This window comes from Mytilus californianus, unplaced genomic scaffold, assembly GCF_021869535.1.
Source record: "Mytilus californianus isolate M0D057914Y unplaced genomic scaffold, xbMytCali1.0.p SCAF_1, whole genome shotgun sequence".
Lineage (NCBI taxonomy): Eukaryota > Metazoa > Mollusca > Bivalvia > Mytilida > Mytilidae > Mytilus > Mytilus californianus.
In genome coordinates, this window is record NW_026262581.1 from 86,366,091 (window position 1) to 86,380,835 (window position 14,745).

The window sequence follows — 14,745 nt, forward strand, 5'->3', positions numbered from 1 at the left end:
AGACGGGTGAATGATGGTATTGTACGAAGATATGCGGTAAACATGATTATAATTTGAGCCTCTTCACCATTTTAATTAATTATTTGCATTCTGATCAGTTCACTGATGATATTATTTTGTTATCGAAATCTTTTAAATTAATTCTGATATATATTTCATCTAATGTGGTAATGACTTACATTTAAAAAACGGAAAGTTTCAAGAAATGGTTATAAGTTTTGACGAGGTTGCATTGGTATTCATTATTTCCCCTCATGTGGTTGCGAAGTTAAGATTAATGACTATACAAAACAGGGGCGTAGCTACCTTCTTAATGAAGTGGAGTCACAAACTAATGGGCGAGGGTTCTGGGGCCGCCTAAGGCCCCCAGTAGGTCCAGGGCAAAGCCCTGGTAGGGGGGCCAAGGGGGGGGGGGCAAAGCCCCCCGGAAGCTCCGCATATATAGCGTTTCAAAACGATCACAACTACATTTTTGTTGTGGTTTTTTGGTCATCTATTTGTTTAACTTCGAGTCGAATGAAGACTAAACATTGTCGTTTGCGTTTTTTATACGCCGTGAGAGCTTTTAAAATCACGGAGATCTGTTCCATATGCTAGTATTTGTATTGAACAAAGTAGATGTATAAAAAAACAAACAATAAACATAAACACAATACTATATGTGGAGTTTCTGTTAGCATAAACATCATTGGGTACCAAATACTTGGTGGACACATTCTCCAATATTCTGCAATATTTTGCTTAACATATGTATTTAGATGTTTAAAACATTTGTGGGTAAACTCTACAAGAGAGAGAGAGGAATTTCTAATTTTACGCAGTTAGGAATTCTCGAAGTTGAAATTAATGAACTTTTTCAGAGGGAATGGTACTTTAAATCGATCACGATCTTTTTCCTGATCTGCGTTTGTTAATTGACAAATACTTATGTATTCGACCAGTTGTATGGCAATATCTAGATGATAACAGTGAAGATACGTGTATTGAAAGTTTGGTGTATCTTTCGAACAAAAATCAGCAGTTTAGTGTCCGACTCGGACAGAGAATTCATTATAAAATCGAATGACCAAATAGTTCAGTAAAACGAGTTAGAATTAACAATTTATTTAGATACTTTTACAATCAACCATTCGTATTATCGGCCGATATAGAAACGACTTCGAATTATCGAATCCATATACAAGATGTTTTTTTTTTTGGTAAAATAAATAAGTACGTAATACATGTACTTGAAGATGTGTACTTTTTTATAACAGCAGTTCCAACTTCTCATCTACTACTAGTATACGGAAACTATTGATTGATTGAATGGTTATTAATGTCCGGTAACAAATATTACATGCACACAAGGACGAGAATCCGTTGACGTGATGTGAAAATGAACTATTCGTGTTGTCAAGACCTACATACTTAGTAAATTTTGAATTAGTTCACAAGGTAACAGTCATTATTCCCGGATCGATACGAGTTGAAGAGTCTTCGTTCTAGTAAGATGTGTGCTTTTGGGCGAAGCGGAAAATAATAATGTTCAAGTTTTTTTGTTAACCCTAAAGGGATAATGCTTTTTTTTTGCCCTCAAGGCGAGTATACGTTATGGTGGTGGTACCGACAACTATGTAGCTGGTATTTTCTAAACAATGCCCGTAATATAAAAAGTTCCGCTAAGTTTACACCAGTTGTATGTATACATGTCTCATAGGATTAACAATTTCGCTGCATGTGTATTCCTTTTGCTTTTATTCTTTGGGTAGTTTTTAAAATGCATACATAGAAAGACCAATTCCTATATTTTAACTTTGTCCCTCTCTCTCTCTATCTCTCTCTCTGTTTTTTTTTTTTTTTTTTTTGTTGAAAACGACGTGGATGCACGTGCTGCCGTGCCTCCGGGTAGATACGCCCCTGCAAAAAGTAACATATGCCTTCGTAGGTCTAAACCGTTCTTGACATTTTAAAGAGTAGTTCCTGTCTGAATAAAGACATAGATTCATGAAGGGCCAGAAAAACAGGTACAATATGACAGGAATTGAATTTTTCCTCCTAGTTATTTACTGAGTTCATTTATATTTGTCAACTTATTTTTCCATTTTCTTTTTTGCATAATGATAATCTGCTAAAAGTAAATGTTAAATAACTATTTATATAATTTCAGTCAACAATTTTATTTATTTTCTTCTTCTTTAGGTTTACAATATTCCATCGAAATCCGATGATTACATTCTGTTGCAATCATGGAATATTTATAAAAATTTAACCCAATTTAAATGGAGAATAATTATTTAGAGCAATGAAAATAACAAATGTGTGATTAAAACTGTATACAATCTTAATTTGTGCTATTAGATAATCGTATAATGGTCCAGAGAACAGCAGGGGTGAGCTTTAATTCTTGTCATTTTAAATATTCAATATACATGAAAATTATTTTAAGAATAATGCAGCCGAATAATAGAAATATATCTTTATTTCTAGAAATAAAGAGTTGCAATATCCTATATATATGTCCAAGTAATGAAAAGATTAAAGTGAAAAGATGGGTGTTCTTGTCTTTTAAATCGAAAACATGTCACCCTAATAGGACATATTATAATACAGTTAACTCTCGTTGTCTCGAACTCGGTTGACTCGAAATTTCGGATGAGTCGAAGTTTTCTCGTGGTCCCGAACTTTGTTCCATATAAATATATGTATTTCGACTCCTGATGAGTCGAAATTGGATGAGTCGAAATTCCGGTTGAGTCGAACTAAATTTACGGTCCCAAAGTTAACAAAAGCATTCGAAATTCATTATTTATCTCGAACTAATACATATATGTCAAAACATGACCTCTGGGATTTAAATGGATTGAAGAGTTAATCTGACAATACACGTGTCGAGATAACGAGAGTCGACTGTATATGTAAAAGTCTAAATTCAAAACAACCGTTCAAACCTATGATTGCGTTGGATAAAAACCGCAATTTTTATACGTGTGCATGTAAAACAAATGTCTTGGTATAATATATGTATATATATATATATTATTAATCGAATATTTTCAAGGATTTTTGATTCATTAAAACTTTGATCACATGTACATTTGTATTTACTCAGTTTGCACGCCAATACTGTTGTGTTTAGCTTTTCGTAGGTCAAAAACAGAATATAACACAGGCCCGCCTCAGAGCACAGGGCATACAGCCTGTTACTAAAAATACATTCTGAGAAATCCCCAATTTTACATTGTGTGTTCATGCAATAGTTGTTGATTAATAATACAACAATTGTAGCCTTTGGTTGAGGTCAATACGGTATTATATCGACCTCGGACTTAGTCCTCAGTCCATATGCTTCTCTTATGTCGATATAACCTCGTATGACCTCATACAGAGGCTATAAAAGTGACTACGCAGGGTCACTAGTCTTACTTAACGTGCTTAGGAGAAGTAGCAGATACAAATTTTCAAGTATTTATTTCACTACTAGGACACCCCCCCTCTCCGCATTCGGGTGACTGACTCCAAGGTGCGCTCGATCTACTAGTATATGGCCGAGTTTGTCAATTACTCGAAAAAGGGTAGATGGTATACCTCTGACACTTCGGTTTTCAAACAAAAAAAAACATGTTAAGTACGGAAATGGCGTTTAACATCATAAAAAACCTTTTTTGTATATAGCATTAATAAATATTTCGAAACAAACTATACTATTACTCTAATTAATGATATGCAAGAATTACTTATTCATCCGCAGCTCATAATTCAAGTACTTTTGGGAAACAACAACTAAATAATTGAGGCGCAACTTGCAAAACGCCCTATAAAGAATTTCACAAATAAACATGTTTAAATGTATTTGACATAAAAATCAGTCGGGATGAAGAATGAATAATCGGGGATATATTTTCGAGTAGTCAGAAAAAAATACAATGTTATGCGGTCTAAAATGGAAACTAAACGAACACTAGATTACCGAATTAATATTTCCGTTTTATTATTCAACATAATTCCATAGGAAATTTGTAAGGGTAAGAAATGTTAAGTTCGGTCAATGCTATGCCAGGGAATATCAAAATTTTTATATCCTGCTCAACTGTCTCAAGTTTGACGATTGTTTGAGAGGTTTGTGGTCAGAAATCTCAGGAATACATTTTTGATTGTGTTATTGTCACGTATTTTCAGGTTACTGTGACAAGATGAGAAATGATAAGTTAGCACAGTGCTAAGACGGTATGACGTAACTAATATTTGATTGCAAGTGTCAAATTAACGATGCATAGTGACAGTTTGATCAAAAGTTACTTTTACTATGTAATCAAACGTTCTAGCGGCCGCCATATTGAACCAAGTATGCTGCGTTTCCTGTTTACAAGTTTTGGTTGTGAATATTGGTTTATCATATTCTGATTTTGTCAAATGACATTTACATTGATTGCTAACAAACCAAGGGTGTTACTTAATGACCGGGGAGGTGATTGAGAAAGAAACTACTGTTCTGTGTTCATTAACTAGTGTATTGCCGGGACTACTTTTCATATTGTTGATCACCGGTACCCCCAACTAGGGTAGAAAAATAGTAATAAAAATTAAAATAGCATTCCAGATATGACTTTTCCTTACACACGTCAATGCATGTGTTTGGGAATTTCTGATGTCAAGTTTGTTAATAATGAAAACAGCTAATCTTTAATCCTTTTGCAGACCTCTTATGGGATATATCTGCTCTTGTTAGACTAAGATGAGGAAAGTTTTCCAACAAACTAAAGAAAGATTAAAAAATTCAACTACTTGAATAAGAAATATTAATTAATGCATAGATTTTAGGATCCTATGAATTAGCCATAAATTAAAACGTATAACAGCAGTTCTGCCAACTTTTAATAATGCAAATGGGTGAGATTTGGCCAAAATCGTAAAGATCAAAGAGAAAAAACAATAGATCAAAGGAAAATGATGCCAAATAAGCATGAAAATGCGTGAGTCTCACGCTAAATGCGTGAGACTTGGTAGCCCTGTAACAGTATTACCAAATTTTTAGAAATAAATTCCAAATATTCTATATGTGAATTTAGCATGTTATGCTTCACTTGACAAATGCAAATAACATGAATAAGAATATTTAACTGTTAAAATGGTAAACAAAACCTAATATTTTAAAACTTTCAGAAAACATGGGTATCATAGTTATTAAGCCACATCAAATTCATTAATACAGAGCTCACACTTTTGGTATCTAGAACTAGAGATGCTTCTCTTGACCTCCAAAACCAATGTCTAGCTGCATGGGTGTTCAAACAGTTGCTTTTGTCATATATATGTTAATAAATATTCCATTTTTACAAAGTTGATTTACAAAAAAATGTAACAGTAATTTTTGTTCCTTGTGCAATGCATTATTCCATACTGGACTTAACAGTAATTTTTGTTCCCTGTGCAATGCGTTATTCTATACTGGACATCTGTCCGTCTATTAAGCGCTCTCACCTGTACAGTTCTTGCCCAATTTTTATGAATTCTAAACCCAAAGGTTTATATCACCAATGTCTGGGACTAGTCGAAAGTCAATGCCAAACAAATATTTTTAATGAGTTGTGCCAATGGAAATATTTATTTTATGGAAAATTGCATGGTACATGTGGAACTGGAGAGCATGATTCATATCACAAATTCATCTTTGTCTCCCCAGGGACTCGAACCTGGGACCTCTGTGTTACAAGGCAGCGCTCTAACCGACTGAGCCCCAGAAGTACTTCCCTAGCTCAACCGCTTCTGGCTGGCTAAGCAGGGTTTTATGACTATTGCCCAGCCCAGTGGGAAATAACTGTGAAAACCCTGGTTTTAATGGGTTTTATCGGGTAATACTGGGCAATACCGGGTAATATGAAATACTGGCCTGAATTTTAAAGAGAATTCAGTGATTAACCACAAATGCAATACATTAAAGATATTTATAGAAATATGTCACAATACTTTAATTCATAAGTTCACCATTGTTCACTTCTTTGAGACTCTTATTATAAAGTGTATAAATCTGGGAAAGTACTGTTCCAGACTTGTATAAAGACACATAAGACATGTGAAAAGCTTTTCTCAAATTTTCAAATGTTGCTTTTTGTAGTTTAAACATATTTATTCATGAAATTTGCATATATCAAAATGTAGGATCTTGAAACAAGCTGCACACAGCTTATATCAATCTGATTGATTTTTGTAGGTACATGTATCCCTGTGATGAGAGTTGTAACTGGGAACTTTATCAATGGAAATTTTAAACTGACTAGACTTTTCAGTCCTCACTTTCTTGAGAAAGTTGTAATCAATTAAAAATCTTATAGCACTGTCACAAAAAATGGAGAATGACCCTAGCCTGCAGTTCAGTGGTAAACACACAAAAAATAAAAAAATATATTGTAGAAGTTATTAAATGACAGAATTCAATTGAATTTTAGATAATTAACTTTCAACTTTAATCAAATGCTTTTGATTTAGAGGGTGCGGATCTCTTCCATTGGTCCAAATTGACTCCATGATGAATTCTTGACTAAGGAAATGAAATTACATTAAACAACAACTAATTTCAATATTGTCAACCTTTCTACATGTTCTAGCAGTTCTTTTGCTCATTCTTTGTATGAAGACTATCAAAAGATACCCCAATAAATAGAAACAATGGCCGTCTTTTCCCTCAGAGCTCTTAAGCTCTTTGATATTTTTTGGGGGAGGGGTATAATTCGCAACAGCATAGTGTATTGCACAACAGCAAAAAATTGAATATAAATTCAAATCATATAATAACCAATTCTAAGTTCTTTGACTACACTTATTCTGTGTCAAATATTTAATTACAATCTGAATTCAGACCTGTATCAAGGGCGAATATTGTGTCCATTTTTGCCCCAACTGTTCAGGGTTGGACCTGTGCAGTTGTATCCAGCTGAGCTCGGCGATGCAATTTATTTCATTTGCGCCGATTTTTTCTTTCATTTGCGTCGATTGTGTACAGGTAGATTACAGATGAATGTTATTTCTTATTTCTTATTTATCATTATAAATCTCTTCTGTTGACAATTATAACATGTATATAGCTGTTGTCCCCTGCTCACCACGGGGAGGTGAAATAAGGATTTCAAGCAATAGAAGTCAATTTATGTGAATGAAACGAATCAGGACTGTTATTCGTCCTCTTACAATTTTCAACGGGTGTAGCTGCCCAGAAATAAGGTGAATAACTTGAAGTTAAGCATATATAAATACTTTAATAATACGTAGTCTAAGAGTGCATGACATCTGTCATCAGAAGGAGCTTCAGACCTAATGTCAAACGTGAAGCAGTCCTCGATTTCATCTGGGGGAAGGAATGATAGGTAAAAAATTGAGATGGCCATTTACCAGTGTCACTTGATTTGTCTTTATACTCTGTTTAAAAATGTATACTTAAACCAACAGACTGGATTTTCCTCCACCAGTTTATGTGCCAGATGAAAACGACAACAATATATTTGCAGGGGACAACAGTTATATACATGTTATGATTGACAATTTATAACATGTACATTTGTACAACTGGCTCACGGAAGAGGTTTATATTGATAACTATAAAATAACATTCACCTGTAATTTACCTGTGCTTAATCGGCGCAAATGAAAGATCAAAACTTTTTATAACCGTCGCAAATGTCATACGCCCGTGTCCATCTACCTGTACAAGTGATTAGCAATCTTTAGCCGGATATCCCTCAGGGCTTTAAAACTTTAATCAAGAGGACCCTTTGGATTACAATACAATGTGCCTAAGTGTTATGCAATTACATGATAATTGCTAACATAAATGGCGGCTAGTGAAACGAAAACAAATTTTGTGATGGCATTGAATCATTTGACGGTGCGGAAGATATTTTAACGATAGTGGTGCGCCATCATAAAACAGGTCATTGAGATCACTGATATAACTAAAATTAAGAATGAACATGATGAACAATTATATGTAAGGAAAATTACTTTTTAACAATTTTTGTTCATTGCTAAAAATGTTTACTAAGTTTTAGCATATCTATATAAAAATAAGGGAATGTGGTATGATTGCCAATGAGACAAATATCCATCAAAGTTCAAATGAAGTGGACATCATTCATTAACAAGTAATTATTTAGATTACATGTATAACACAGATTTGTTTATATAACAATATTCAGCCTTTTCATTTCTATAAGTTTTTATGACTTGTCCCCTTAGGGTGTTTATTAAGCAATATGATTGTATATATAACAATTAAAATTTACAATTCACTTAAACACTGCAATTAAATGCAACTTTTCTAAGTTTGGAGTATTGAAACAAAGCTTGGAAATTAACATGGTCTCCTAAAATGTGCAAAACTTGTATTCTGCCTACAAAAAATTAGTTGAGAAAAGGAAGAAATTGAATTTTCAATCTTCTAGAATTGGCTCTCAATGGTTATCTGTATAAAATGTATGTATTTAGCTATAATACTATGAAACTAAATATGTCTTTACTATTCTTTGTAAAAAATAAGCTTAAAAAATCATTTGCCCAGTACAACCCATTTCTTGGAGTATTGGTCAGCCCGTGAAAACCCGGGTTTTCCGGTAATACTTTGCCAACCCTGTGGCTAAGTACCTACTACATGTTCTAAGGGAAGCAATCCCGTCACACTTGTAAATGCTCACAAGCCTGCATTTCTTGTAGGATTGCGATAAATTTATATATGTAGAAGGTTTATATCAGCTATATTGCATGGGTCACCACACCAGGCGAAGTGAGCGACATAGTCGCCATAGTCGCACTAGGACTCCCCACTACGCCAGTCAAGAGAAGCTCCAGGGAGAAGTTTATGTTGCCCTCGATTTTCAGTAAAATTCACCAATGAACATGTAGCCTCTTGATCCAAACGTAAACGACCCAATAGTTGACAAAATACAAAACATGTTATCCCCAAATTCAGAACTGATTTGTCCACGGTATTATACTCCAACATTAAAATTGCTTGACAGGATGTTCTATCTCACTATAAGCAAGAAACAAGAAAAAAATAGATTTTGCAATGTTTGTTTATTTGCCTGCCATCTTTGTTTTTATACGCCCGTTTACGGGACGTATTATGGTATATCGTTGACTGTCTGTTCGTCCATCTGTTCGTCCGTCTGTCCGTCTGTCTTCAACATGTCAAACATTAATTCAAAAACGCTTTAACCAATTTGCATGAAACTTTGGTGAATTGTTTATATCTATTGACGTGAGCTCCCTTTCGTTTTTTTATAAATTTCAGATTTACCATTTCTGAGTTTTGGGGTTTTATTCATTAAAAAAAGGGGGATTGCACACGATTTGAAATTAACAGAGTTTTACTTTACGATTTCAACAAGTGACAAACAGTTTTTCTTTCTGAATTCCTATTAAAAAAAATTTAAAGAACAAATATATTTTTTAATTATGATCTGAGCAATGAAAGACTGTATTCAAGATATTTTAATTTATTAATCAATTGATTATTATTTTGTTTTTAAAGGGTTCTTGCCTTATTAAATGTTATTAAACACAATTGTGAGCAATTCAAAACATACTTTTGTTTGAAAAAATCTTTGAGATGCAGCAAAATTTGACCAATGTCAAATCTTCAATTCATTCAGACCTAGCTGCACAACCATAGGACTTATGGTCCTTATGATATTTTTTGACAATTTGCATACATAGGTACAAATGCAATTCAGACCACAAGCATGGCAATGCAAGGAAATACCACCTTAGCAGTTGTCATGCAAAAATGCTTTGAAAAATAACAAAAAGGTATAGATGCTTGGAAAATTTGATTCTTAAAAAGTATTAACACGATCCTTCAATTTTCCCTGAAGTCTCCATGTTGGGGCTTCACTTCTCCCAGAAGTAGTCCCTGTTGGGTCTTCATTTCACCCTGTTTGGCTGCCAGGGAGAAGTGACTATAATTCTGAAGTGTGGTGACCCCTGTATTGGCGACTAATTTTAAAATAGATGAGTGCTGATTTATTATTTCAAGTTATGTCCTGTAGAAATGTAAATTCAATATAAAATAACATTGTAATCACTCTCAAGGCTACAATTTTTGCCAGATATTTATGATATTTATATCACATGTTTATATCAGCAATGTTGCAGACAAGTTTTAAAATGCAGTGCTGATCAACTATTTTTTCACAAGTGTACATCAAAAATTTCTGATTTTCAACAAATTAGATTTGTTTCTTCATTGAAACATGGTTAAAGTCACTTCAGTTATTGCTTGATATATTTATTGCATTAAAAACTTCATATTCCTTTCCAAATATTTCAATATGTTTATTTTCATCAGTTGCCATTGAAATTTATTACTATAACGGATTGAAGCAGACCAACAATGACAAAAATCCTTATTAGCGATAATATATACAGATGCAAGCATGGCTCAGCTGACAGGAGAATAATGAGCCCAAAAGAGATAAATATATGCAATGATTTAAACATGCCCTTAAGTACAAGTATATAATTTAATGCAAATGTATTGTTTTATTTATTGATATAAGTTGCTTAAATTTGTTAAAAATATATACATGTATACAGTCTTTAATGAGAAGCAATGAATATCATAAACCTAAGAGTTTCCCTCTTTGAACTTTAATTGATAAATGATTATTTCTTTTTCTTTTTAATTTTGTTTGCTTTTTAATCTGCTACAGTGCCAGATATTTATATGGTAGTGTTGACTAGTGGAAAAATACAATTGTGTAACTATAAATGACAGTTTAAGATATAAACTGAGACAATTGTAATGGTATTCTCAGAGCATAGAATAAAACATAATAGTTTCGTGCTATACAAAAAGTAATTAACTTATAGAGTAGGATACAATTGCACTCTCTATATAGATGTAGATGAATATCATGGTAAAAACCAAACATCATAGCACCAGGAGCAAACAATCACTTGTTTTTTAAGTCTCACCACATATGATTATGAAGTAGTGTGAGCCCTATTATTCACAACCTGAGATGTAAGAAAAAAGCTTCTACAAATGTATGTCTTTCTCACACATCAAACAACATGTGTATCATGTGCCATTATTTTCAAGTATCCATAATGTTATGGGTACCTGTTGATTCATTGGACAGTATGTGAGCTGACTTACCGAATAATATGCAAAGATGAGTTTAAAATGGTTGATCCTTACCTTTTGCTACTGTGGATTCATTTATTTTCGTGAGTACCAATTTTCATGGATTGAGGAAAACTTGCATATTCGTGGATATTTAAATTAGTGGTTTTGGCAAAGTCTGCATACATTCCTAAAGAAAATTTGTAATTCGTTGAACATTTAAATTCGTGGTTCCCCTGTACCCACAAAATCCACGAAAATTAGTATCCAACGAATATTAAAAAATCCACAGTATTCAAGATTTATTTTTACCTAGAAAATATCTAGTCAATACTCCTGAAATTCGGAAATAAAATAGAAAAATTGTTATGCTTTAGATGAAGCATTGAACAAATAGTGGTAGTCCTACAGACTAGCTCTTAACAATTTAAGTCAATAGCATAAAAGTTGAGAGTCTATTTGAAGAATATTCTGTATAGTACTACTACTTCATTTTTGGACTTTACATTGGTGGATTTTCTGATTCTGTCCTTTGTTATATAACCTTGCTAATAAATAGACCATGTAATGTTTACATATACATTTTGGAAATAAGACTGGGCCCAGTAGCTCATAGTCCCTACATATCTTCTGGGCTTCTAAAATATTATTCAGTAGCCCATCTGGTTGTCAATTTCTGCAAGTTACCTTTGAAGTACATATAAAGACCTGGCTAATAAATAAAATATTACTGGAGCCAAACTGGATACACAACTAAATCTAGCGATATGGTGTCCTCATAAATTATTTGCAAGTCTATCAAATCTGATTTGTTTCTTTTAGATCATGGAGTCATCCAGTGGGGGAAGTAACATCCCCAAAATTATGGTTTTTAGACCTACCATGGAAGAATTTAAAGATTTTTCCAAATACATCAAGTATATAGAAGAACAAGGTGCACACAAAGCTGGTTTAGCAAAGGTAATATTTATATACAATATTGTTAACTAAACCTTTTTATACGACCGCAAAAAAATTTTGTGGTCGTATATTAGTATCACGTTGTCGTCGTCGTCCGAAGACACTTGTTTTCCGGACAATAACTTTAGTATTAGTAAATAGAAATCTATGAAATTTAAACACAAGGTTTATAACCACAAAAGGAAGGTTGGGATTGATTTTGGGGGTTATGGTCCTAACAGTTTAGGAATTAGGGGCCAAAAAAGGGGCCCAAATAAACATTTTTCTAGTTTTCAGACAATAACTTGTGGAACAGTGTATGGATCTCTCTGAAATTGTACAACAAGTTTCCATACCACAAAGGGATGGTTAGGATTGGCTTTGGGGGTAAATGGCTCAAACCGTTTAGGAATTAGGGGCAAAAAAGGGGGAAAAACAAGGGTTTCCTTGTTAATGGACAATCACTTTTAAGTACAGTGTTAAATTTGGATTACCTCCCTTACACTGCTTTAAAATTATGTATAAAGAAATTTTGTATTGTCTTGGTGATTAGCTGTCAATTTATTTTTAGAAGTTACTAATAAAAATGCTGATTAAAGATATATTATTTTTAGACATGATTATGTATGTCATTTTTTATTTTAAGACTTTTATGATGTATTTAAATGGGTAATTATTGTTGCAAACTCCATTGGAAATTTGAATTGAGATAATGACCATATCTTTGGGAGAGTACACTTTTTTTTTCTCATTACAGATTTCAGAAATTAAAATTAAAAAGAAAAAAAAAATTTTTTTGGGGGGGGGGGGGCAATTCGCAACAGCATATTGATTTGCCCAAAAGCAAAAAATTGAACATAAATTCAAATCATAAATTTTAAGTTCTTTGACTACAGTTATTCTGTGTCAGAAACATATTATGTGTCAAACATTTAATTTCAATCCAAATTCAGACCTGTATCAAGCACGAATATTGTGTCCATTTTTGTCTCGCCTTGACGGAGTCAAAAAGCGAGGCATAGGTATGCTGTTTCCAGTGTCGGCGATGGCGGCAGCGACGTCAACAATGTATTAGTTTGTGATTAGGTCTAGTTCATGCTGAACCACTAGTGGTAGGTCAATGATATTTGGTATGCAGTTGTATTAGCATTGGCACATCTCATTACCTTGAAGATTATTTGGCCCCCCCCCCCGTTCAGTCAAGGTCTGTTGACTCTGAAACTTTGCTTAGTTTACATGTATTAGTTTGTGATTAGGTCAGTTTATGGGGAACCACTAGTGGTAGGTCAATGATATTTGGTATGCAGTTGTATGAGCATTGGCATATTTCATTTCCATGGAGATTATTTGGCCCCGCCCCCTCATTCATGGTCTATTGACTTTGAAACTTTTGCTTAGTTTACATGTATTAGTTTGTGATTAGGTCAGTTTAAGATGAACGACTTATGATAAGTCAATGATATTCGATATATAAATGTATTGGCATTTACAAGTTTCATTTCCATGGAGATTATATAACCCCACCCCCTAATTATGGTTCATTGACTTTGAAACTTTCACATAGTTAACAAGTTAATGTATGTGTTCAGGTTTGTTTAAAGGGAACGACTTTTGAAAAGTCAATGGTATTTGGTTTGCAGTTGAATTAGCATTGGCACATCTCATTTCCATGGATATTGTTTAGCCATGTACCTTCAGTCATGGTTCACTGACTTTGAATATTTGCATAACTTACATGTTAAAGTATTGCTATTTTAATTTCAACATTTGCATTATCAAAATAACAAATAGGCGAGACATATCTCTGTGTTAACAGTTTATTGCCCCAACTGTTTAGGGTTGGACCTCTGCGGTCGTATCCAGCTGCGCTCGGCAAAGCAATTTATTTAATATTTGCTCAAATATCATGATTATATTGAATATTTAATTAAAATACTTAAGATGCTTAGCTTTGTCAAGAAAACTTGAACTGTATGTATATATATTAAGATATTTTGAAGTTGCTAGTACCTGAAGTAAAATTTGAATTATTTGGAATATTTCAGATTATTCCACCATCAGAATGGAAACCAAGAAGAAATGGTTATGGTGACCTTGAAATGACTATTCCTTCGCCTATCACTCAAGTGGTAACAGGATGTCAGGGCTTGTATCAGCAGTATAATATACAAAAGAAAGGTCTAACTGTGAAAGAATTTGAAAAATTAGCCAACAGTGAAAGGTACGATTAGATTTTTAATTGGTGATCAAATGAAAAAATTAAAAAAAAATCTTAAATTTTGGTTGCCCAAATAGAGTCGACTGGCACAAAACTGAAACAGAAAACTACAATCTTTAATTTTTACCCTCCAAAAATACCAGTGTCTTTAACCCCTCCTTGAGTGTATTTTCAAAATTACCATAATTAAATGTTTACCAACACAAATATACAGAATTTTTTTTGCCAGTAACTTTCAGCATTAGTTGTCAAAATATGAAATTGGCACAGGTGACTTGTTAACCTTTAGTTTCCATACTGGTGATTCAGTTCACCTTTAGTTTCCAGCACTGGTGATTCAGTTATGTTAACCTTTAGTTTCCAGCACTGGTGATTCAGTTATGTTAACCTTTAGTTTCCAGCACTGGTGATTCAGTTATGTTAACCATTAGTTTCCAGCACTGGTGATTCAGTTATGTTAACCTTTAGTTTCCAGCACTGGTGATTCAGT

At 33.4% G+C, this 14,745-nt stretch overlaps 1 protein-coding gene and 1 long non-coding RNA gene across 2 annotated transcripts in view; both read left to right on the forward strand.

The window, feature by feature from the left end:
• The window catches only part of LOC127725655 (uncharacterized), a 51,376-nt gene that overhangs the window by 10,834 nt on the left and 25,797 nt on the right, over positions 1-14,745 (forward strand). The gene's annotated exons all lie outside the window — the stretch shown is intronic.
• Positions 3,901-14,745, forward strand: part of LOC127725396 (uncharacterized) — a 35,039-nt gene continuing 24,194 nt past the window's right edge. The window contains exons 1-3 of the mRNA XM_052232332.1: positions 3,901-4,004; positions 11,921-12,058; positions 14,083-14,258. Coding sequence (XP_052088292.1) covers positions 11,924-12,058; positions 14,083-14,258 — 311 coding nt within the window. The 5' untranslated portion in view covers positions 3,901-4,004; positions 11,921-11,923. The remainder of the gene's footprint in view (positions 4,005-11,920; positions 12,059-14,082; positions 14,259-14,745) is intronic.